Raw genomic sequence first — 25,610 nt, forward strand, 5'->3', positions numbered from 1 at the left:
GGGCCGGGCCGGGCCAGGGGAGGAGCGGCGGGAGACGGAAGTGAAAACAAGAGCGAGGGGACGGAGCTGCCGCCTCGCAGACGCGCTGCGGTGTCCTCGCCTCTCCGCGCTGTGCCGCACCGCCGGGTGAGTGCCGGGGCGGCAGAAAGCGAACGGAAAATAACCAGCGGGGGAATCAGGCAAAAAGTCCGTCGGCTGGGCGCGGTTTGTAAAGCTCCTCCGTGCTTATTTTCGTTTCGTTTGACTTCTGTAAGCAGGGAGCGCAGCTTGCCGTGGTGGCGGAGCGCCCGGCCGGGGTGCCGGGGTGCGGCGGGGGCGCGGCCCGGCCCCAGGCAGCGCCTCGGGGAGCCCGGGCTGCGGGGCACCTGCGGGGCTCCTCGCCCTCAGCCGAGCGCTGCTGTGCCCCTAGGGCTGCTCGGGCACAGGGCTCCGGTGTGCCCCGCTCCCCGGGCTTTGGGGCACCCGCGGGGCTGCACGCCGGGTGCCCCTCGGGCGGCTGGGGCTGTGGGAGCGCCTGGAACCGAGACCGAGCGCTCCTGGGCGGAATTCTGGTCCCCAGCCTGCGCTGGCCGTGGGGCTTCTCATCCCGGGGAGGTGGGCAGAGCGGGCTGCTGGGGTGTACGGGGGCTTGTGCCGTCCCTCCGGCACGGCCGCCCCGGGGCAGGAGGGCCCCGCTCTCTGGCCGGCTGCGGTGCGGCCGGCGTTCGGCCCGGGATTTGAAATTCCCCCTTCCAGACGCAGGTCCACCGGGCGTTTGATCGTCTAGAGAAAAGTTGCACGACTTTACCCTTAGCTGGTTTGTTTGCAGAGTGCTCCGCATGTGAAGCGAGATTGGTGATTCCCGGTGTTTCTCTTTAGCTGGCACATTTCAAGTAATTTGTTAAATAAAACTTTGAGCGGGTGGTCTTCTTAGTTTGCCGTGCCTTCCTGGTGTATCTGTTAAGCTAGAGATGCAGATATACCGGAATTAAGGGGGTGAGAAAAGAAGGATGAGTGATGCTGAGTGTCATGCACGGTATTTCAGCGCGCAGTTTCTTCCCTCCTATTTCTAGTTGCTACAAGTGAAAAAGAATGACATCAATTCCTAACAGAATTCTTTTTTTTTTTTAATGGGTCTGTAGGTGTAACTAGTTGATGCCTGGTCAAAAAAACAAACAACCTACACAGGTGCTTTAGTTTCAATTGCCTGATAAAGCCTTCTCACCTGTGTGAAACCACTACACTGTATGCTGGTCAGTCGATGTGTTTTGCTTTTCTGCAGTCTTATAATTTACAGTGACCTGCCATTGCAGTGGTTTTCATTTAGCGGGAGTGAACAGAATGTGTATTTTTATGAAGAAAGAAATCTGTGACTAATTCAGATCCTCTTTTTAAAAGAGTTCTGTGTGCAGGGCAATTAAACAACTTAGTTCTAGCTTTAGTGGTGAGCAAGCCTCCTAAGCATCCTAGCTCGAACTTGGCGGGTACTTTTCTTCCTCTTTAGCCTCAGGAGAGCTCAGTCTTGTGTGCTTTCCTTTCTGTTCACTGGTGCTTGTTGAAGTTTTTAAGGGTGGATTGAATCAGAGCCTGGGGTCAGAGCTGCCCCTTTGCTGGATGCCAGCCGGCAGTGGTGGGTTGGGAATGGCCCGGTTGCCCTGGCACCTCTGGTACAAGCTCCAAATTCTGCTTCCTAATATATATATATTTTATATATCGTGCTGTCTAATGCCAGAAGTCCTGCTCTGGTTACCTGAGTGGCCGTCGGTGTGAATAAAGTTCACTGATTGATTTAGAAAACAGTGTTGGCAGGGTATCTCTGCTGCTTTGGGAGGTGAACCCAAAAACGTGCGTTGTGGATGACTCTCCCGGGGAGTGACATCCTTGCATTGATGGGGGCTGTGCGACTGCCCTGCTCTCATGCTCCTGGTGGGTGGGCTCTATTTGGAAAAATCCACCGCCTCTGAGAAACTAACGTGGTCCCCTGCAGTGTACGAACAACTAAAACCGGGATTTTCAGAGTTTGATGGGGTGTGCAGCCGCCTGCTGCTGCTTGGCTGAAGGTCCACCTTAAATGTCCCTATATGAGTATGGAATCTGGCTGTGCCCCGGTGTAGTCTTACACCAGCCTGCCCTGGTGTGCTCCTGCCGGGCTTCAACTGTACAAAAATAGACGGCATCCACTACCTAAGATGTCATTGTAACGTTGCTTATCTGAGGTGGAACTGAAGCCCTTATCTTTGACGCTGAACAGCGCTTAAATATCTCAGTTGCCTTTTAAAGGTAATTTGTTAGCCACATTTGTGGAGAGGGAGATGCTTGGGTTTTGCTTCCTCAGCATTAATTTGTGACTGTGGATATTTTGCTTTAGTTCATGGCTTTCATTTTGAGGGTTGGTTTTAATACCTGTCTCGTCTGTGATATTGTTTTGCCACTATGAAGCGATGCTATAAAAGTAAAAAAGTTACAGGAACTTTTTCCTCTGACTAACTGCAAAGTTGTGATGCTTTTGGCGTTGTTGTGTTTAGAAAGAAGCTTTGAGCTGATGACAGGGCAGCATATGATACTAATTTTGTTAGAAATGAATGTGCTAGTAGTGCTAATGTCTTCCATACTTCAGTTTAAGGGATGCTATCAATTCATGCTTGTCTCAATATTGACTTTTTTTAAGCTGAGCTTTAATGCCGGATGGTTTTACCACCCCTGCCCCACACAGTGTTTTGTTAGTAAAAAGTAGTTGTCAGACTTTTTGGCAGTTCTCCAAGTTCTGTTTCTTCCTAAGCTATGGAGGGAAACAACATATGGGGAATAAAAGCACAAGTCGTGACAGACCTGGTGTGGGGTTTTTGTCTGTTTTGGGGGCAGAGGAATACAGCCAAAGAGAGAAGGTTTTCGAAATTGCAGGCAGTGCCTTTTGTTTTTATCATCTTTAAACTAAATCTCTAATCCTCTTCTGCAGGCATCAGTTCTTTGGATTTGGTCCGTGAATACTAAACATCATGAGCAACTACAGCGTGTCTTTGGTCGGGCCGGCTCCCTGGGGTTTCAGGCTTCAAGGGGGCAAGGATTTCAATGTGCCTCTGTCTATCTCACGAGTAAGTACATTTGCTTCTTTTCCTGCATGTGGGTATCTGTTATGCTGTGACCAACCCACAACCTTCAGACAAAGCCATTAATTATAGACACTGGGGCTCTACTTGCCCTGTGGCATGGAGGACTGTTGGGGGTCGGGGAGTGAGGGATAGAAAGGGGAAAAGAAATCTTTATTGTTTAAAGGCTCCAAGAAAATTAGCTCAGGAAGGACTTGTTCATTTGAAATGGTTGTTTTATCTGCATTTGTTTATTCAAATAACAAAAGAAATTACCCTCGAATTCCCTTCCCTGTTCCCATCCAGAAAATAAAGATGTGGAGGTTGAAGGCTGACAGGAAACAAGCAATTTACTTTGCTGGGCTGAGCCTGTGCATTTCAAATGGGAAGCAGTGGGGGAAAATCACTCCTGTTACACTTGTTTATTCAGCAGCTCTTAGCTGCTCGAGGATCTTGTGGTGTCTGTTATTACAAATCCTACTATTTGTAATAAAAAAGTACTTAAATGACAGTAGTTGTAAATAGCAGTTCATCAATATGTGCCTGAGTGAACTTGCCAGTTTCTCATGAGTGTTTTATAGAGTATGTGCTCTGAACTGGTATTCAAAGGATTTAAGGAACTAAGTCAAAACAAATATGATCTTTGTACCCAGCACTGTCTAACTAGTTTCCTACTTTAAAACTGTGTTTTCAGGAAGGCTTGTCTTTCACTGTGGGCTAAGTTTCAAAGCCTTTTGCAGATGGCTGAAGCACTTTGCATAAAATATGGGGACAAAGTTTGCAATTTTGAATTTCTAGGATCATTGGAAATCTCTAAGTCAGGGGAGGGGCTTTTAATGGCTCTGTACCCTGATACCTTTAAATCTGATTAGCCAGGTGGAGTCATTTATATACAAGTGGCCCCTCCTCTGTCAACAGCTCTCCTCTCTCTTCTGCATTTTCATGGAGTTTAGTGACAAAGATGAATTATTTTTTACACCTGTTGGGATGGCAGAATTGATACTGCCCTGGGAGATGGAGCAGGTTTCTATTTGGGTTTATGCATCATGGTGATATTTTTAGCTAATCTTAACTAGTGTTTCAAACCCTTCCAGTTCGTTTAGTCTTGGTTTATCTTATCCACTGTTGGATTATGCTGGTGAAATTAAAGTACAGTTTGGCTCTGAAAAATTCTTTTTATATGGCTAAAATATGGCTAAAATAGGTTGGAGAGCTGTAGAAATGCTTGTGTACTGATTCAGACAGTTAATATCTGAGACAATAAGGGGTTGAAAAGCAGTTTGTTCCTGGATTGCAGGGACTTTAAAACTGAACTGTAATTCAGTTTCTTGTTCAGTAGCTGGTTACTTGTACACTAATGAGAGATATGAAGTGGGGATGTGGATGGAACTCTACTGATTTGATGGTACAGGAGCTTGCCTGCCCAGGGTCCCTTTGGGTGATACTGACCAGCAGTTAAGCACTATAGGCAGTCAGCCATGTGAAACAACCAGCTTTGGGAAAGGGTAATCCTTTTTTTCTACAGGCCTCTGTTATCCTGGAGATCTAGAGTGCAGTCCTGCTGTAAGCAGGCTTCCCATCTAAAAGAGGAAACATATGTTGGAATTAGCCTAGCCTCCAACTTTATTGCAGGAATCAAATTCGCTGTCGCATGGAGTAGCCTGGAGGAATTGGCCTCAAGAGCTACCTATAAAAGCCTCCGTTATGGGATTCCCTAATGACAAATGTCAGTGCCCACAAGAGCAGAACATAATGAAAGACAGGGTCTGGTGTGGTTTTGGAGCTTTAATTTGTGCATGGGCGGGGAAGCACAATCTCCACTTCACCTCAGGACTGCTCCTGCACTGTGTCTTCCTACTTGCAGTTGAAAGTATGCAAGTATTAGACTGCCTGGTGCCTTTTTTTATTTCCTCCCCCCTCCTTTGGATCAAAAAAAGGGCTTAGTTCTGGTATGCCAATCCAGCTTTGGCCCGATAGTTTTTACTGGAAGAATTCAACACCCATGTTCCTGATATGCTAGAACACTGTGTACAATTCACCCCCCCAAGCTGTTCTTTTCCTGATGTAGCATAAATTCCTTCCTGTATCTGAAGGCTGCTAATTAAATTATTTCAGCAAAACAGTAATGAGACAGCATAATTATGTTCCTTGGCAAGGAGGACTCTTTGGTTTGGTTTTGTTTTTAATTTGTCCTCTAGATGCTGAAGATGAATGCTGGGCTGCTGAGGGCTAATTTCCTGCTTTAGTTTAAACTCCTTGAAATTAGGTTTAAATAAAGCCTAGTATATGAAACACAGAGAATAGACCGGTTTCTGAAGATGTTTATCTGAAAAGTTAATCTCTTCACCAATGATTTGAACAAATTAAGATCTCACAGTTCCTCGAAGAAAGTTTTTAGTAAGTCACTTGAGTTTGGATGGGATACAGTTTAAATGGGTGTATTCCTTGTTGCCTCTGAAGGGTAAAATGAGCCTGTTTTGTGTCCTTCAGTTGAAATTCTTATGGTCAGCTAAGATTAACATTAGTTCAGGGGTAGTGTTTGATTTTTCATAAATTAGTATATTGCAGACTAGTCAGAACTTCATAACCAATAGCAACAGTTATTGCAGGGTAATGCCAGTCATTTTTATAGCTGAGTGCTGTGAAGTTGCTATGTTTAATTATACAGCTGTACACATTTCATGGGAAGCAATAAGCTGGGGTTGCTGTGATGTGATGGTTATTGCACATAGCAGTGTAAGTATATACCATATATGTACACAGGTATGTGCCCATACATGACATGTATACATGTCCATAAAACACAAATGCATGTGGCACTTGTTTCATGAACTTGCATCTGGCTGGGATTCAACAGGGTGGCTTTTCCCAGTCCTCCTCCCTGCCTGGTGAAGGCACTTGTCTGAGCCCTGCAGAGTGCCATTGCACAGGTCAGGAATTTAACACTGGGAAGCTGCTGCAGGGTGGTGGGAGTGTGATGGGCGGTATGGTTCCCATGAAGCAAGGGCCCGTGGGAAGGAAGTTGCTCTGAAAGTAATAAGGGATAAAGGGTGGGTTGAGGTTTGTTAACAGCCAAGTTCAAGTGGCTCAGGCTGCCACATGTAAGTGTACTGTAGGGCTTCCATGTACTGATTTCTGAGGTGGCATTTGTGTAATGAGAGATTGCAAACTGTGAGCAGCTAGCCTGCAGTGACAAATACAGAAATTACTAGAGCCCAGGTGTGCAAACTTAGACTATTCTGAGTTGCTGTTCTTACTGTTTCCTCATGGTGGTTTACATTAATTAAAGAAGCAACTGTTGTCCTTGTTCCTTCAAGACCTATACTATGATGCAAACATAAAACAAAGGGAAATCTAGAGGAGATGAGAACAAGATTTATTTGCACGGGAGTTTATTCTCATTCAATAAAAGGAACAAATGCATTTTGGAAATAAAGCACTCCAATATATTGCTAGGTAGGATTCATGAAGTGGCTCTCAGGCATGCTAAATTCTATATAAACAGAATTTGGGGTTAATTCTATCTACTACATTTCTGTTATTTAAGTGCAGCACAGTAGCTTTTAAAACTACCTATGCTTCTTTCAACTTTGAAGTAATATTATATTTGCTTTATTTTTTGGTGAGTTGATTAGTTCCCCATGCTTCTTTAACAAAGCCAGAATAATCTCAGTTAGCTTGACTAACATTAGAACTGTCAAAACTGCTGTTCTCTGAAGGTTGAAATAAATGATATTTGGTATTGATGATGCATTCATTATTTTGGGATGACCTGTGAGAGGTTTGGATACTTGTTCCAAATGTGTGCTTGATGTGTTAGTAGCTTATCAAAATTTTTGCAATGTAGTCTCTAAAAGGTACTTCTCTCTGTTTTATGGCAATATTTATGACTAGAAACAAGGAAATACTCAAGCAAAGCTATAGTTTGAAGATTAATGTAATCTGTAGGCAATATATACCTTCCGACCTAATGCAAATACATCAGACATTTTCTTATATGTAAGTTACTTTCTTATTGCATTCTGGTGACAAGTTTAGCTATTGTCTTTCAGAAGATGTTTTGCTGTTTTTCTTTTGCTGTAGGAATTAAATGGAATACAGTCATGTTGAAATGCTTGACCTGACTGACAGCTCTGTTTTTCTACTGCAGCTTCTTTCAGTATGTTTCTCCCAGCTTCTTTCTGCTTCACTGATCACTTTTCTTCCTCAAAATACCCAAAACAAACAAGCACCGCTCCTGCCTCAGAAATAACCACTTGGTTTTGCAGTTTTCTCAGTTTTCATTATTTCAGCTGTTTCAAGGATGTTTTTGTGTTGATGTTGCAAGCTTATAGTTGACAGAATACTCATGATAATAAGTCTGTTGGCAAAAAGTACACTCAAGGAGTAGGTGGGAGAGCAGCCCACCTTGGGATGAAGTAGGGAATGTGCAAGTTCAGCAAGTTAGCTGCTCAGTATTCATCCCACACGAGCATCCTGATGTTCTTTATGCTGGTATTGGGAGGTCATTAATATGTGTGAAAATAGTGAGAAGACAATAAAGGAAAATGATGTTTTGAGTGGACCTGGAGCATGTCAACTTTGAGTGACTAGAGTCTGGCTGAGCCTCTTGCCCTTGTGTTTGTGTGAATTATTATATTAAGCTGTATGTGTCATTTCCAGTAAAATCAAGTTTTGTGCAAGTATGAAATAAGTTATTTTAATGGTGGGCTGGGGAAATACTCTTTCAAGCAGGTATGTCAATAGGAGAGAAATATTAGAACTGCTGGCCTGGCCAGTGATAATTGTGTCAGTAACTTTACGCTTCATCTTGGAAGCTGCTGAGAGCTCCTAACTAAACCCTAGCTGGCAGCTGCTGGCTTGGTGTGCTGGGTTGATTTGTTACTGATGGTTTGCACAAAATGCAGCTGAAGATGCATTTCACTACTGCAGCTGAGGTGGATTGGGAACTGGCTAAGCTCAGGGTTGTGATCAATGGCACAGAGTCTAAATTAGAGGCCTGCAGCCAGTGGTGTTCCTTGAGAGTCAATCCTGGGTCCAGTCCTGTTCAACTTATACATCAGTGACCTGGTTGAAGGGATAGAGCATCCCCTCAGCAAGTTTGCTCATGGTAGAGAACTGGGAAGAGTGGATGACACACCAGTAGGCTCTGCTGCCATTCAGTGAGATCTGGTCAGGCTGGAGTGTTGGGCAGAGAGAAACATAATGAAGTTCAACAGAACACTAATACAGGGTCCTGCACCTGGGGAAGAACAGCCCCATGCACCAGCACAGGCTGGGGACTGATCTGCTGGAGAGCAGCTCTGCCAAGAAGGACCTGGAGGTCCTGGAGGACAGCAAACTCCGTGAGCCAGCAGCATATCTTGGTGGCCAAGAAGACCAGTGATATCCTGGGGTGCGTTAGGAAGAGCAATGTGATTGTGCTCCTGTACTGAGATTTGGTGAGGCTGCATCTGGAGTGCTGTGCCCAGTTCTGGGCTCCTCAGTAGAAGAAAGACAAGTAAATGTTGGGGGGGGCTAACAAAGGGCTATGAAGATGACTAGGGGACTGGAGCATCACTTTTTGAGGGAAGTTTCAAGAGAGTTGATCCTGGAGAAGACATAGGCTGTGCCCAGGACAAGGGACAACAGACACAAACTGAAACACAGGAGGCTCTATCTCAATATGAGGAAATACTTCTTTATTTCAAGTGTAGCAGAGCACTGGAACAGGTTGATGACACAGGCTGTGGAGTCTCCTTATCTGGAAATACTCAAAACCCACCTGGACACAATCCTGTGCTGGCTGTCACAAGTTAGCCTGCTTTAGCAGCAGGGTTGAACCAGATGCTCTCCAGACATCCCTTCTAATCCTATCCTTTCTGTAATTCTGTAACTTCCTGACACAGGTCAGAGATGCTGTCAGACATCGCAGCCTGTACCTGCTGATGCTGCTCCTGGGGCAGCAAATGCTGTATTTTACAGGAGCTATCAGTGCTTATGAAGTGAATGGGATTTGCCAAGATACCAAGCAAGAAGTGTTATTCTGTTCAGTTTAATGTTGTTTACAAGATGTGGTTTACTGAAAAATATACTGACAATGACAAATGAGCTACCAGTGCCAAAGTCTACATCCTCTGTGCACCAAGTCCTGAAGGAGCAGAGGTTTTCCTTTGGATAATTACAAAGTTCCCAGCTGCTCAAGTAGTTTAATATGAGCAAGTGTTGAGAAAGTCCTAAGAGTGCTGGCTAGTGCTTCAGAGTTAGTGTAGTTGCAAGCAACTGTCTTTAGAGAGCTCTTCAGTTAAACCTCATTCCTCAAAGATGGAAAGAGAGATCATTTGGTATGGGTGTAATTTCCCAGCTGCCTCTTGTCTCACTACAGTTTAACACCTTTGTGCTGAAAATTGGGAAAAGGGCTGTTTCCTCTGACCATTTGTTTTCCTTCCCTTGTCTCTTCTGCTGTGTGGTTTAAAGAATGACAGACCAGCACTGGTGTGTGGGCTTGGGAAGAAGGGAGGGCGTGGGGGAGAAGAGGCGTAAGAAAAGTGTCTGCATCTTGTTCTGTTCGTGACCTTATTGGTTAGACAGCCTCTTCAGACTGAGTAGGAAGAAAAGTTTTAAAAAACCAGTTCCTCTGCTGATGTCATTCCACCAAAGGTGAAGCTGGCTGTACTGGGAGAAAAAGGAACCAAAGAGTTTGTAGCTGAGGGATGTCTGATGTTATGTGTGAGCACATTCTTTTTACATTAAAAAATGCTGGTTCTTCTTTTTTCCCTTATAAGTGAAGGTTTAGTTACAGTATGAGGAATATAAGCTAAATATTTCATGATGGAAAAATTAAAGTATTTGTTTGCAGTGTCTACTTCTTAAAGACAGATGTAGTGAAAAAATAAACTCTGATTAGATGTTCAGAGCAGATGCAAAATTGGCAGTCCTTCCAGAGGCCAAAAGACAGGAGCATTTATTGAATAGTAACTGCAAAATATTAGGCATGTTTTCTTTGCAAGTATCTCGCCCTGGAGGCCTGACAGCTTCTGTCGACTTCCCCACCATTTGGAGATGCTATTTTTAGTGTAACTGTTTTTCTCATTATTCATTGGCCGATGGCTATCAAAAGGCATTGTGAGAAGAGACATGGTGTTGAAAGGTTTGTTTGTTTGGCTTTGGTATGGAGCCAGGAGATAACATTGTTGGCTTTTTTTCTTTTTAATTATTATTTGTTTTGACTTTTTGAGAATAGATTTCATATGTTACCAATATAAGGGAAAGTGTGAGAGAAAACTGTTTCTCATATGCCTAAGGCAGTGGAAATATGGGAAAGGTGATATTCTTCCTGCCAGTGGTCATAAAAAATGAAAATTGAGGCTGAGGTTAGTTTGAACAAATATGAGGGATAGAATCATTGAATCCCTTAGGTTGGAAAAGTCCTATAAGATCGTCGAGTTCAACCACTAACTCAGCAGTGCCAAGTCCACCACTAAACCATGTCCTGAAGTGCCACATCTACACATCTTTTAAATGTCTCCAGGGATGGTGACTCAACCACTTTCTTAACCACTTTCTTGGGCAGCCTGTTCCAATGCTTAATAACGCCTTTGGTGAAGAATTTTCTATATATCCGATGTAAACCTCCCTTGGCACAACTTGAGGCTGTTTCTTCTTGTCCTTCTTGTTTGTTGGAAGAAGCTGACTCTCACCTTATTACAGCCTCCTTTCAGGTAGCTGTAGAGAGCAATCATGTCCCCCTGAGCTTCCTTTTCTCCAGGTTAAACACCCCTGGCTCCCCCGCTGCTCCCCATGAGACTTGTGCTCCAGACCCTTCATCAGCTCCCTTGTCCTCTTCTGGACACTCTCTGGCACCTCAGTGTCATTCTTGTAATGAAGGGCCCAAAACTGGACCCAGGATTCAAGGTGTAGCCCCACCAGTCATGAGTAGAGGGGTACAATCCCTTCCTTGGTCCTGCTGCCACGCTGTTTTTGACAAAAGCCAGGATGCCATTAGACTTCTTGGCACACACTAGCACACATTGGCTCATGTTCAACTGCTGTCAACCAGCATCTCCAGGTGCTTTTCCACCAGGCTGTTTTCCAGCCACTGCCCCAAGCCTGTCACACTTCATGGGGTTGTTGTGACCCAAGCACAGGAACTTTTCCTTGTTGAACCTCATTCACACCTCAGCCCATTGTTCTGTCAAGTTAGTTTGCTTCTAGAGGTGCTGTTACAAGAATAGAGATAGGAGGGATGGAGGCCACTGCTAAGGCCTGTGTTCCGTGAGTTTGAATGACTCAAGTCTTCAGGGCAGTGACAGCAGTGAAAATATGACAGAAGTACCTGTTCACGTTCCCTTGCTGTGTGAGGTCCTCAAGCTGAATTTGCAAAGGGAGGTACTATCTTTTCTCAGAAGAGCAGATATGGGTTCCCTCCCTCTTCCCATTTATTTGCTTCTTCCATTGCTCACCTTTCAACACTGTCGGTGTTGAAAGACCGGCAACACCTCAGGTGGTGTCCCACATGCAGCAGCTTTTAATCTTTTGTCACTTCAGGACACCAGTGCAGTTTTGTGTAGCTGCTTGTTTATGCTATCCCAAGTAGAGAAGTAGTATGGGGACAAAATGGCATGCAGTCAGTTGATGATCTTACCATGATACACACCCTTAAAGCAGATCAATAAGCGTTGCACCAAAAACTGTATTTTACATCAAAACTACTGGGTAAGTGGCCACAGAGCACAGAGACTTGTAGACCAGAAAATTTCAAGTGGAATAGTCCATAATATTTTACCACTATGGATTAGTATTACAGTTTTTTTCTCATTTTGAGTTACTTTTTAATTTGAAACTTCGGCTTAAACAGTTAAGCTTAGTAGATGTAAATGCAAAAGATAGTTGAAAATATTTGAGTGAATGAACTCTTGCAATTGCTGTCAGCTGTGCCTGTAGCAAAGCCCTAAAGTAAAATGTAATGCCTTGTGTGAAGTCCCATAGGCTAAAATGTAGATCTTGCCAGGTCTCTAGTAGTCCTGTTGGAAAGGTCAAATGGTTTGCATGTTAACTGGATATGAAAGAAGTTTGACTTATCCTGGGCTATATTAAGGAATGATCTAACTCAGTATCTAGTTTTTTTCCCTGACAAGTAATAAAACAATGTGAAGTACTTGCCCTGGGAAGGCAACAGAAAATTTTATTTTGTGCTAATTATTTCATAGTTCTTTTGAAGACCTGACTAGTGATTTAGACGCTAAGCCTGGATTAACGTAGAGTGCATCAATTTCAGGAGGGTAAGATTCCCTGTTTATTTAGCTTTTGTGTTTATGAGTGTAATTGGATTATGTTTAGTTAATCTTGCACCCAAAATTTATTCAGGCTGTGGAGAAAATGATCCAAGTGTCTCTAAGTGTGGTGCTGTATTGGTAGCAATATCATTTGAGATTTTTTTAAAAAAGATTCTGTGGAGCCAAGGCAAAATGCTGCAAATATGAAAAATGTACACACAAAGGTGTATTTTTGTTATTAAAAAGATAGTATCACTTTGGTGGAAACTCTAGCTATAGAACATTTTGTTCAGAAACCTTGAAAAACAAAAGCAGCTTTGCTGTGCAAAAGCTCCCTCTGCCAAGCAGAGCAGCTCAATCTCAAAGTTTATAGTGCATCCGCTATTAAAGATTTTTCTATTTAACGTGCATCTTATACATGACAAGCCAGATGTAGTTTTGAGTTCAGTGTTTTCTACCTCTTCTCTTTGTGGTTCTAGACTTTGCATTATATTGTGGAAGACACGGGGTGACAGGTTCATGGGATTGTTTGTCTACAATTTGCATGTGTATCTGAGCAATACCTTCTGTGCTGTTCTAATTTTCTTTACTTAATGCCTTTAAAAGGAGGGACAAGAGCAAACAAAAGGTATGGGGAGATTTACAAACCACAGAGCTTGTGGAAGTTGGGTTGGGCTTGCTTTTATTAGACCAATAGGGAAATGGAAGCCTTGTAAAGCTTTAAACATCAAAGACCACTTGATAAATTCATAGAATCACAGAATGGGTCAGATTGGAAAGGACTACAATGTGTCAGCTCCCTGCTCATACAGTGTCATCCCAGAGCACATGGCACAGGATTGGGTCCAGACAGTCCTTGAATATCTCCAGTGAGGGACCTGCTGCCGCCTCTCTGGACAACCTGTTCCAGTGCTTTGTCACCTGCACAGTAGAGAAGCTCTTCCTCATATTCATGTGAAACTTCTTGTGCATCAATTTCTGACATTGGTGAGGTCCCCTCTTCATCAACTCCCTCAGCCTTTCCTGGTTTGAGAGATACTTCAATCCCTTGATCATCTTTGTCATGCTCCACTGGACTTGCTCCAGGAGCTCCATGTCTCTTGTCCTCAGGAGCCCAGAACTGGACACAGCACTCCAAATGTACCTCATTAGGACTGAGTAGAGGGGCAAGATCACTCCCCTTGACCTGCTGTCCATGCTCTTCCTAATGCAGCTCAGGATTCACTTGACCCTCTTGGTTTCCAGGGCACCCTACTGGCTCACAGACAGCTTGGTGTCCACCAGGTCCTTTTCCACAGAACTGCTCTCCAGCAGATCAGCCCCCAGTCTTTGCTGGTGCATGGACCCTGCAATTTTAGACAGTTCTTCTGCTGGCTTTCTGCAGCTGCTCTTGAAATCAGTGTTTTGAATCTAGACCAAATGAGTGTTCTTTGGTAGTATGCTAGCAATTCTTTAGAAACTAAAAGGCAACCCCCAAAATATAGATTCAGGATATATTTAACCCTTGGGGGATGGTGCACTAGTTCTTCATGGGGGACTGATTGTTGGAATCTTGACTTGATCAAGTGTAATGTAAATAGTCATCAGGAGCTATAAACAGCCTTGCAAAGGAAGCAGTAATGGTTGGAGAGCCTTGCATCCTACCTGGCTGCCTGAGCTCCTGTCTTCTTTAAATCTTTTAACGCTGAAAGGTGTGAGGCAGGCTCCCCTCCCCAAATATTGGCACTCTCAAAAGTGGAAATAAGCTTATGTAGTACCAAATAGGTCTCTTGGATGTGAACTGGCCCCCACTCCTGTCAGTGCTACTCACTGGCTGAAGAAGGTTGGCAGAAGAAAACCTGTGCTTGCATTTTTGTGATGGAGCTTAAAGCTAACTCCACAGATGAAGTTCTTCCTCCATCAGTGCCCTAAGCAGGGATAGTAGATGGGACTGGTGCAGCAGAGGTTCTCTCAGCCCAACAGGCTGGGCCACAGGAACTGGATCTGCTGGCACTGTGGTGGCAGGTACCTGGGGACAGTACAGGCTACAAGTGCTGAAGCCAGACTTGCTAGGACATGTCTGTCAGCATACTAAGCTGTGAAAACTGCCACTGAATGCTTATTAAATAACAACTTCTGTCAGCTATGAATACATTCTCTTCTCTTCACTTTCCAGCTGTCATATTTTGGCAGCTGGCTAGAATCAGAAGTCACTGTAGCTGGGGCTTACATGAATCTCCTTTGAGAGCATAATTTCTAAATTAAATTAGTTTGGCATTGTGCAAATCGATTGTAATCCTGTAAATGCTAATAACCCAGGCCTTGGCACTGGAAAAACACTCAAGGAGAAGTGCAGTTGTGGGCATATGAGTTGTTACCATAAGAAAACTCTTGCATAAGGCTCAGCCTGTGTCAATGTACATCACGGCTCAGCACCTTGCAGTTTTGGTTCTTCAGACTTGTTACCAGGAAGAAAGAGGCACAGACTTGCTTGGAGGAGACAGTTGACCTTTCCCAGACAACTTTCTACTTTGTCTCGTAGATGCATGAGCCAGTGATTGTTAGCCTAAGAGAATTAACTAGCAGAGATGTTTGTATGGCATCCAGAGAACTCAAATAGAAACAGGCTTTTACCAGACAGCCAAATTCCATCAGTAAATCGAGTGCTTTAGTAGTGCTAACTCTTGCCCTGGAAATGCAGAGATGCTCCTTCCACTTTTCTCTTTGTAGTATGCAATTATTGCGTAAGTTATAATTTTTAAGCTGAGATGACTACCCTCAGAGCATGTCCTGTTTTGGTTAGTTTTATAAAACTTCTCAGCTGCTGATTAAATAATTGAGCTTATGAACAAAATACAGATGAGTAGGTGTTTTTCACTGAAAGAACAAATTTTATGTGTCTAGAAATGCAATTCACTTTCAATGTGAAAACCCAAAGATGGTTTCCACAAGGTGTGCACTTAAAGCTTGGAGGTTTGAATTCTTGCACTCCCTCTCTGGATAAAAGTATCACCATCCCTCTTATGTCAGAGGGAATGTGAAACTCACTGGCCAGTGTAGTAGCTCTTCTGTGGGAGTATTTTCCTCCATTGACACATCTCCACTTCAGCTTTAAAATGTACAAACTGCTGATCATTGAAACTTAAAATTACATTAATTAGTTTTGATACCTGAACTGATGAAAACTGCTGCTGTTGCAGTTGACAGCCAAGATCAGTGCATACGTCTGTTCTGGATGGTGTGGGATGAAATAACTGGAAATTGCTCACAGGAAACTCTGATTACAGCAGTCAAAGGAAGGATTTAGGGCAAACCAGTTGGTGTTGATGCTTTACTTTGTAACCTCCTACCACTGTGGAAGGCCAAACTGCTGGGGTGTTCTCCCACTGCTTCCTCCTTGCAAATAAATGTAAGGAGTACTTTTGGTATTGGAAATGGAGGAAGATGGGTGAAGTTCAGGATTTTGGATGCCTTAGCATTTACGTCAACTGGTTCCTGACCTCATCAACAGGATGGAGTGCCTCCAGTGTTTCTGCTAACTCTGAATGCCTGCTCTGCCACTCATTCACTCTGTACTTTTTTTCTTCTTCTTAATTGCATGTCCTAATTTTCTCATTCCTGCTTTCTACATTCCATTTCAGAATTCCATTTCTTTAGCAAGGAACATATTCCCAGGGCACAAAATGAGGTTTTGTAGAGATTTTCCTGTCCCGCTCTGCCCTGATGATGATTACCTAATCAGCCTCTATCCTGCAGCAGGACTCATTCCTTTGAGAGAAATTTCTGTATGACTTGGAAGGGGGCTGGGTATGGGAGATGAGGCCTCACAAGAGGGAATTCCTCCTGAAGAAAAATATTACTCAGAGTGAGGGGATAAAGATGAGCGTAGTGGAATGTGTAACTGCTGTGTTTCTGAGAAGGCATACACTTGAGAGGGGTGGCATGCAAATAGTTTAGACATAAGCACAATGACATTTAAGTAATGTTAGTGTCAATTCTAGGAAACATTGTGCATAACAATGGGCATTATGAATTAGGAAATAACCTCACTTCAGTATTTAAGGTAGCTAACCACTCAAACTGAATCAGAGTTGGTTTTCTAGTGCCATTTTTTTCAGTTTCTGCTAAATAGGTTAGAGTCCTTTAGTTTGTTGCCTGTTTTATCAGAAAGAGGAAGGTAGTTTTGCAAGAACACAATTTGTACTGCCTTTAACTTTTGTCTTTCCTTTTCGTAGCCTGAAGACTTGTGCCTTACTGCTGAAATAATTCTACCAGGAGTTTTTGCTCTTAGTTATCATTTAAGAGAAATGCTGTTCAGAATCCATTATTACCTGTGACACTAACAGGGTTTAGGATTAATAAAGCAAATGAAGGGATAGGAATAAAAGAAATAAGAATTAGGAACCAAAAAAATTCACAAGCTAAAAAATGTACAAAACTAGTGAATATATAGTATGTTTGTCAGAGAGTTGCAAGTGACAAATGGTAAGAGCTTTGGACTCTAAAGCAGGTGGTATAAGTAGGTATAGGGATAGCTTGTCTCTGTTTTGAATTGAATTCATACTGCCTTGCAAGTCTGTAACAATCCTTTTCCTTCCCATTTTTCTGAGCTGTGCCAGTCCTTGCAGGGTGTAGTTTGGTTCTGTTGTGCCCAGCCCTGGGTTTCTGTTATCAGAAACGAAGGGCTGGATACAGGCAGCTTTTGCTTTATGGGTGTAGTTACAGGAAATGCTTCAGCATCAAGAAACAAGCTGCTCTTTTATGAGCAACTGGGTGCCCCTGGATTCCTGAATAAGTACTGTCAGCAGCATATGCATGCTTTGGGTTTCCAACCCAAAAAGCACTGCAGGCTTCTAGGGAAAATTCTGTAGCTGGTGTTACATGTGAGGTGGAGAAGTGGGTCTAGAGATGTATTTTCATTTTTAGTTTCCTGACAGATTCTTGACCTTCCTGGGCATGACTCAACTGTGTATTCCAGTTTCTTGCTGCCCAATGTGTGGGGCTGTTTTTTGGAGCCTGCCACAAGATCCCTTCTGCAGTCCCAACATCATGTCAATGCTAGTGGCTTCACTCCCTCAGCCTCAGCTGCCTCAGGCTGTTGTGATTCAGGAGAGCACAGGGGGTTTAGGTGTCATTTGCCCATGAGGCTGTTACAATGTGATAGGGTTAAATGACATAAAGAAGGTAGCAGCTTCATTGGCTTGATCTCTGTTCATTAAAAAATGGACTCTACAAGCAAAGTGTTGGTTAAAAAGCATGCAGAAGATACCAGTTTGGCCATTTCCCCATCCCTTTTATTCACACTGGGAGGAAGTGTAAAGGTTGTTGAAAGGCTTGAATAAAATGGAGCCAAAATCTGTTTCATCAGAGGGGCCTCACTGCGGTGCATGAGATCTGAGTTAGTTTTACCAGTCGTCCCAATAAGAGGAGGAAGTGCTTTGTGATATGCACCAGTAACCTCATCTGGATGTTAATCAGGACCACGCAAAGCTGTCTTCAACCTCTTGCTGTCTTCCTGCATGTTGAAGAGATATTCCTAAAGCAGCCCTTCCAAAACTGCTGCAGTCAAGATTATAAAGAAAATCAGTTACTTTTGCTGCTGCTGTTTTGAGTGTCAAAGTAACTGTGAATTTTTGGAGGGGAACATTGCGGGAGGTTGCTTTTAAGCTCCAGGTCCTTTGTATTGATGCGCTTGTATCAAAATCTGAATTCAGTTTAAATCATCAAAATAATCCTTTGGTCTTGCATTGCAGATTTAAGAAAAGTAAGCTGGAAAACCCAGCAAAACCTCAGAGTGTATCTTGGCAATAAAACTGTGAGATTAAAAAGCACTACTTATTTCTAGGGCCTGACTCATGGTTTTTGAATGTGTGAGGGTGGCAGCGCTGGCTGGTCAAGTAGCATTATAAATATTTCAGGACTTTTGGGCACAGAGCTGTGCCAAATAATTTTCTCATGTTTGGTTTTTTTTTCCTAATTCCCGAAACAAATTTTTGCAGATCTCTTATAATCTGGGTTGTGTTGGGAATTAAACAGACAACATGTCAAATCTCAAAACTTCTGGAAATGGTGCATCAAATTCAAGTATTTAAATCAATTACATAGTGACCAAAGTGTTGTCGACTGTCTACGAGCTGTTTTATTGGGACATGGTGTATGCAGTTTCATGTATATGTGGTACAGGAAAGTGAATTATGGAGCAGCTGGCTTGCTAGAGATCTTCAGAACTAAACAGTGCATGGCCTGTGTGGTAGAATTTTACCCTGTTAGGAAAGTAAATTGGGAAAATTGTCTGATTATTAATGGTGGCTCCAGCTTCTGGTGTCAGCATATGCAAAGCAAAAGCCAAGGTAGTGGTAGTGTGTGGAATAATCGAATAAGTCTTCCTGCCTTCCAGGAAGCCCATGGTGCCCTGAAACTCATTCAGCCAAGTCCTAAATGAATTATCCTCTGACAGATTGTGCTCTGGGGGAAGTATATTTCTATTATTTTTTACAAGGCATTGCAAGTTGCAGCAGGCGTGGAATGTTAAAAGATGGAGAAGGCTTTCCGTGGATGTGTGTGGGAATTTCTTGCTCAGGATTTCATTAAACACTGGGATGTGGGGTGCTGCAGGCAGAGAGGCAGCATGTCCCCTACAATGCCACAGAGCCACTTCTGGCAGTGTGGGGAGGAGTGGGCAGTGCAAGCATTGGCCTCATGCATTTCTTTGGTGTGACTTGACAGAAACACTGAACAAGGGCTCTGCAAGCTTTAAAATGGGAACTGAGCTGGTAATTGCTTTTCTCCAAGTATTGAATGTGCAAATGTGAACAAGCTGTTTGGTGCAGTACTGAAATAATGAGGTTGAGAGCTATGTGTGGGCAGCAGCGTGTGGAGGGTCTCTTCTACTTGCGGTATTCCAGATGAAGAAGATGAATGAATACATTCACTTATTTCTGTAATTTGTCTGTCAGAAGCATGTTGAGTCCAAACTTCCATACTATGTGGAAAGGCCCTTTAATGAAGAAAGTTTTGAGCTTCCTTTTTCTTTCAAGGATTCAGAGTCACAGAATGGGTCAGGTTGGAAGGGACCATAGTGGGTCATCTGCTTCAGCCTCCCTGCTCAAGCAGTTCTAGAGCACATGGTACAGGATTGCATCCTGTTCTTGAGTATCTGCCATGAGAGAGACTCCACACCCTCTCTGTGCAATCTCCAGTGCTCAATCCCCTGCACAGTAAAAAAGTTCTTACTCATATTCAGGAGTTGGAACCTCCTGTGCATCAGTGTCTGCCTGCCTCTTCTTGTCCTATCAGCTGGCACCACTGGGAAGAGCCCGGCTCCATCCTGTTAGCACTCCCCTTTCAGATACTTAGATTGATGAGGTCCCCTCTCCTGGGCCAGCTTCACTGGTTTCTTCTAGTTTGAGGGAGATGAGACTTTAGCTGGTGAAAATTCAGTATTACTCCACAAAGCTTATTTGCTTCTTGTGTTTGCTGCTCTTCTAACAAATATGTGTTATGTGGGGGGAGCCCTTGTTAATAGGGGGTGGAGCATGGCTGGCAAGATTGTGAGGAAATGTTGGAATAAGTAAATAGTGGGTAATAGTAACCTGAATCTTTCTTGAATATATGTAGGAAATAAACTGCTTGAATTATAAAGTTGTGATACTTTTCAAAAGCACTACAACATATAGATGCTGGAAGTAGGTATGGGAAAGGTCTAGATGATGTTGCATACATATCTGGGCTGGGCCCAGCCATTGTAAACTGTGGGGATTGTAATGTATGTAAACTCTCATGACTTCTCCTCTTGCAGAGAAGAAAGAAAGAATGTAGTTTACAATATGTGCCTTATGTCTCCATATGCTATTGTTTAAAATGAGTAACTGAGAGCAGAATGTAACAAATGTGTAAGCAAAGTACTCTACACAATTATTGCAGGACATAATTTCAGTGCATTTACTTTGAAGCTGGATTTCAGTGCAAGACGGGGCTCTATATTGTAAGTTAGATTATCTCTTGGATTTTTAACTAACACATTGTGGGAAAAAATTTAATTAATACAATCCCCTTAAGAGAAACTCCAGCCTTAATATCTTTTCCTTTCTTTATTTCTTTCACTCTTGATATAGAGGAATATGACAGCTGGCATGATGCCTCCTTTTTGACTTGTGCCATTTAGCATTTCTGGCAGCTGGATATGTGTGGAAAGTTGTACAGCGACAAATCTGTCTTTCATACCTTTTGTAGGCTGTTTTTCATCAGATAGAAAAATGTTAATAGCCCCTGAACTTTCCTCCTTTGGCTCACCCATACAGTAATTTACTTGAGCATTTCCTGTATGCTGTCTCTGGGTATGGAGCTTGTGCTTTCTATCTCTCCTTCATCACAGATCTCCTCCAGCATGGTGCTTCATTCCCAGGCTTCTTGGGGTACTTCCTAGGACAGTCCAGACTTGCATACTGCAGCAAATTTGCTATGTGCAAACTTGTGGAAGGGAATTTATCCTAGTCTGAAGTGAAACTTGAAAAAAGGAGACTCATAGAATGGGCTGGGTTGGAAGGGACCTTAAAGATAATTTAGTTCCAATGGCTCTGCTGTGGGCAGTGACACCTTTTGCTAGACCAGGCTGCTCAGAGCTCCATTCAACCTGGCCTTGAACATTTCCAAGGATGGGGCACCCCCTGCTTCTCTGGGTAACTTGTTTCAGTGTCTCACCATGGTCACAGTGAAGAATTTCTTCCTAGTATCTGATCTAAATATACCCCTCTTCAATTTTAAATGCTTCACCTTCTGTGTTTGTTAAAATACTGTTGATATTTCCTATATCCCTTAGCAGAGTTTCATGAATTACCTGGTCAAAAGAAATCTGCGTACAAAGAGTTACTACTTCGAAAAGAAAAGCTTAGGCAATCCTATTTCTTCCACGTGTTAAAATGTATTTTGGTACTAGTAAATGAATATTTTCATAAATGATGAATAAAACCTTGGTTTTCAAGACATTTTTCCTTGCTCCTATTAGTGTGCTTTGGCTTTGGTAACTTACAAACAAATGAAGAATACAGCATAGAGTTGATCTGGCTGTTGAGTGAATATTTTACATTTCTTCAGGGTGCATGAGAAATTTTTGTGTTGTTTGTGGGCAAATTCCGTTCAACTCTGCCCACTGTGCTTTAGTATATAAGCAGATGATAAAATTTGGACCCTTGAACATGTGGGTATTGGGATTCACATCATTGGTCTGGAGTGGTCACCTCCTGCCAGCACTCTCCTTAATGATCTTACCTTCTACAATTTTTCCTCTCCACTGTTTTTTTTTTTTTTTTCTTTTTTTCCTTTATAGTGAAGCTGAAATAAGAAGTTGGTATTTTCCTTGCAAATATGCCTTGCCCTACCACTTCACTGCTGGTCTTGAATGCTGATGAAACTGTAATTTGTTTCTCTTTTCCAGTTCTTTTAAGACTTACAAGTCTCCTGAGAACTCAAATATTTTTGCATTGGGGAAAAAAAAAGATCTTAGATTATTTGAGCCAGGCTACCAAAAAAACCCCCCAAAAATAAAAAAATGCAGGAGTCAAAACACAAATAGTCACACCTTTTAGGGGAGGCTGAGGTGATATCTCTCAACAGGCTCTTCCTCATCAGCAGTTATGGAAAAATTTACTTTTGTGCTCCCTAGAAAATATTTTGAGTTATTAATGAACTTTGAAACTTGATTTAATGTTATTTTCTTTAGTCAAGAATGTCTCAAAGCTCTTGAAATGCCGATTTATAAATTCTTGCGAGGAATAAACAGACTCATGTTGATATAAGTAGGCTTTCATGTTTATTAGTTTTTAGTGTAGACAAAAAATACACAAGTATATGTCTCTCTGCCTGGTTTGTTTTAGTGCTGCAGAATGGTGAGGAGGGATATGTTGCAACACTAAGTTTTTTGTTCAAAGTACAATCTGATCTGCTGCCAGCAGGCACTGGAGAGCTGTCATGCCAGGCCCAGCTTTTTATTGATGCATACCAGCCCTGACACAGAGGTGGTAACAAATACCTGCAGGGGTCACGGCTTAAATGTTTTTCAGCGCAGCCCTATTACCAAAATCTTCAGGATCAGTATGTGTTTATACATTATAGCTGAGCTTTGCAGTTCAATTTGGGGTAGCTTCAGTGTCTGCAAGCACCCACCTCAACTCTGGATCCAGGATTAGGAACTGGCTCCCATGAAAAGCAGGATCTGCCCTGGCGCCTCCTGGGGAAGGTGTGGCTCGGGCTGTGTCCTGTAGGGCGGCTTCATACATGCAACAGTTTGCTATGGCCTGACCATTCTGCTACTTGGCAGCACTGAAAAAAAAAAAAAAAAAAAAAGGTGATTGCCAAATTTGGTGTGAATTTGAAGTGAAAACCAACCTGATTTGTGTGTTTTCAAGCCCCTTGCCTCGTTGGGATGTCAAACAAGAAGGGATGAACTTCACTATCAAGATAGACGAGCGGCAAAGGTCTCAAGTTTGCTCTTGTTTGTAGCATTTCACATACCTGCTGGAAGAGCAGCGTTTGTCACCCGCCCTGGGAAGGAGCAGAGGTCTGAAATGTTTCAGGGCTTTGTTCCGTTTTTGCCCTGCCCTTTAGCGGGAAGTATGTGTGCAGGTAATGCCCCAGCTATGGCACAGGCTGTCCCCTGTCCCGCCTGACCTGTGTCCCGGAGCGTCACACCACGTGTGTGCCCAGCCCCGCGGGCAGGCACCGCCGCTGCCTCTGCTGTGACCTCTTTGCACTTTGTGCTATTGCTGCCTGAGCCCGGCCCTGGGAAATCACCCAGGCCCTTCACGTTTTGCTCAGCAGACTTCAGGTGGATGCTTCTGAATGCTTTTATTATTTCTGCATTAAAACGAGGCCTTTGTTCACACTTAAACAGTGAAGATTGGAGCTGTAAATCAGATCAGGAGACCAGAGATCATAGTTAAACTCAGTTGCATACGAAACTTGTTTATCTCTGTTCAGTGGGAGACCCTTTTTCAGGAACCTATGGCATTTTTTCACTGCCTTTGGGATACTGCTGCACGTCTGGATTTGGCAGAAGCATTAACTGTCTCCTGTAATTCTTAAAACCCTAAAGCTGTGGCACTGCTGTGCTTCACCAGAGAGCTGCACATGAAGCCAAAGGTTCATTATAAAGCATAGCAGTAACACAATCTATAGTAGAATGTTAAAGTGACGTGCTGGCTGGATGTGCTGTGGTTTTAAATAACTTGCATTCATGTCCCCTGAGTGCCAGATGAAAGTTTAGACCCTTGCTGGGCAGCCCACACCACGCTTGGAGTACACTGTTCAACACGTAGGCTCTGGGACACCAGTGTCTCTTTTGGAGACCTTTCTCTATCATTTGCTCTTCCATTTATTTTTTAATTGGACTTAGGGAGTTGTTTTTTGGTTTTTTTGGGTTTTTTTTTTTTGGGGGGGGGGGGTGCTAAGTGTTTTGGATTGGGCTTTTTGTTGCCTTTTTATTTTTAAACCAAATTAAACTCACAGCTCTGAAGACAAAGCTCTCGCTTCCTAAGCCATATCTGTCTGGAGATAAATGGCTATGTGCCATTTAATTCCTGTTCATTACCACCCTCATGCCTTTAGTAGCACTAAATTAGGATAAAATGATTTTATTTTTACTTTCAGGTGGTATATGTGGGGGAAACAGCATTTGACCAAGATTAGATTTTTGGGCAACTGTGCTAAAATGTGTTAATTAGACCCTATTTAAAATTTGAAACTACTATTTTGAAATATTTTATTATGCAGAACTAAACCATCTGTCATTCCATCAGTGGATCCAAAAGATGATATTTTTTGGAAAAAGAAACTGAAATGTTTTTCATTAAGGGGCAGGGTTGGTGAGCCCTGAGACTAGTACTAATTTCTTTATTTGATGTATCCCAGAATCTTAGAGGAGCTTGCCTGGAATTGCCTTTGCAGTGATGTGTATTTATGTGGTTTACATCGTCACTAAAAATTCTTTTCCAGTCTTGGGGTGTTTCCTCTGGCATTACAACTTGGGTCTTCATGGTTTGAGAGCTCCTCAGCTCTGTTTCAAGTAACCTTGAGTAGGAAGGTGCAGCCTGAAGCGCTGACATAAGTCTGTGTTGCTTCAATCCTGCTATTCCCCTGACTCTGTGTACCACTCCCAGCCTCTTTGCTACTGCCACTGCTCATCCATTCTCATGGTATGCTAAGAGAGCACAGAAATAGACCTTGTTTTCATTTTTGGTGGGTAATACCATCAGCTTTCCAGTTAGGGTTATGTGCTCCTTAAAACTTGTTTTTCAGGAGAACTACCTGTAACTGCAGGGCATTATGCTATTGAAGTGTCATGTTTAATGATATAAATTGGAAGTTAGAGCGCATTCTTCCTTTGTTTTGGGGAGGTTTGTGTAATCCTGCCCCAGGGACATGAGAGTTTCCTCGCCTGTGCTGAGAAATCAGCCATCACTTGTGCCTGACCTGGGTTGGCTTCAGTGATATGAATCTAAATCCATGCATGTCTGACTAGTAATGCTTCACAATTGATTTACTTCTGCTGCCTTTGTTTTCTGTATCTTTTGCACACCTTTTTGTGCACAGGGCTCTGTGTTGCTGTCTCTCCTCCTGGCTGTAATGAGCACACTTTGATGTGTTTGAATGTGACAGATGATTTTGTTCTTAATCAGATTGTTCTTGATCACTGCTGTTCCAACCTTCCTCTTCTGCTGTTAAGTTCCTACTTCAGCTTTGTAGTCCTTAGGATGATGAAAACCAGCCTGCTTGTGACTTCTCTGCAAAAGGGGGAGGAATGACAGCTATTTTATGTTCAGTGAGTGCTGTGGTTAGTGTTTAGGAAGTGCATGTGATGGTAACAGACAAGCAGGGAGGTCTGGTGTAACCTCAGGCAGGTTAATCACTCCACACATTGACATTTGAATACAAACTTTAAGCTGCACCAGGATTTTTATATGTCTGGTTGGTACTTCTTTTGGTTTTTGTTTGTATTAGTAGCTTGCATTAGCGTGGAAGAAGAAAGATAATGTTCTGCGTTAAGTTTTGCTTATGCAGAAAAATTGTATTGTTTTTTTTTCTCCTCCTCAGTTTAGTTGGAATGCAGAATAAATGTGCCTCTGGCCTGGTACACATCTTGTGCTGCTGTCATCTTTATTTGAGTTTTGTGTGCTTTCAATTCTCAAAGGCTTGAGCTTCCTCTTTCCAGTGAACTGTAGTGAGTTGAAGGAATGAACTGATTTCCTTGGTCATTTGAAGGGCTTGGGATTTAATTTCTTCATCAGCTGATTTAGTTTCATCATGCTGTTCAGTATGA

The 25,610-nt window shown here is 42.9% G+C and overlaps 1 protein-coding gene across 6 annotated transcripts in view; it reads left to right on the forward strand.

The window, feature by feature from the left end:
- Positions 1-9: 9 nt before the first annotated feature.
- The window catches only part of PDLIM5 (PDZ and LIM domain 5), a 131,609-nt gene continuing 106,008 nt past the window's right edge, over positions 10-25,610 (forward strand). For 3 of the 6 annotated variants that reach the window (XM_059844133.1, XM_059844137.1, XM_059844138.1), the window contains exons 1-2: positions 13-126; positions 2,936-3,071. In XM_059844133.1, coding sequence (XP_059700116.1) covers positions 2,976-3,071 — 96 coding nt within the window. In that variant the 5' untranslated portion in view covers positions 13-126; positions 2,936-2,975. Of the gene's footprint in view, positions 205-2,123; positions 2,260-2,935; positions 3,072-25,610 lie in introns of those variants that run through there. The other 3 variants (XM_059844139.1, XM_059844134.1, XM_059844136.1) reach the window with 3 other exon arrangements.

This window comes from Haemorhous mexicanus, chromosome 4, assembly GCF_027477595.1.
Source record: "Haemorhous mexicanus isolate bHaeMex1 chromosome 4, bHaeMex1.pri, whole genome shotgun sequence".
In the NCBI taxonomy this organism is placed as follows: Eukaryota; Metazoa; Chordata; class Aves; order Passeriformes; family Fringillidae; genus Haemorhous; species Haemorhous mexicanus.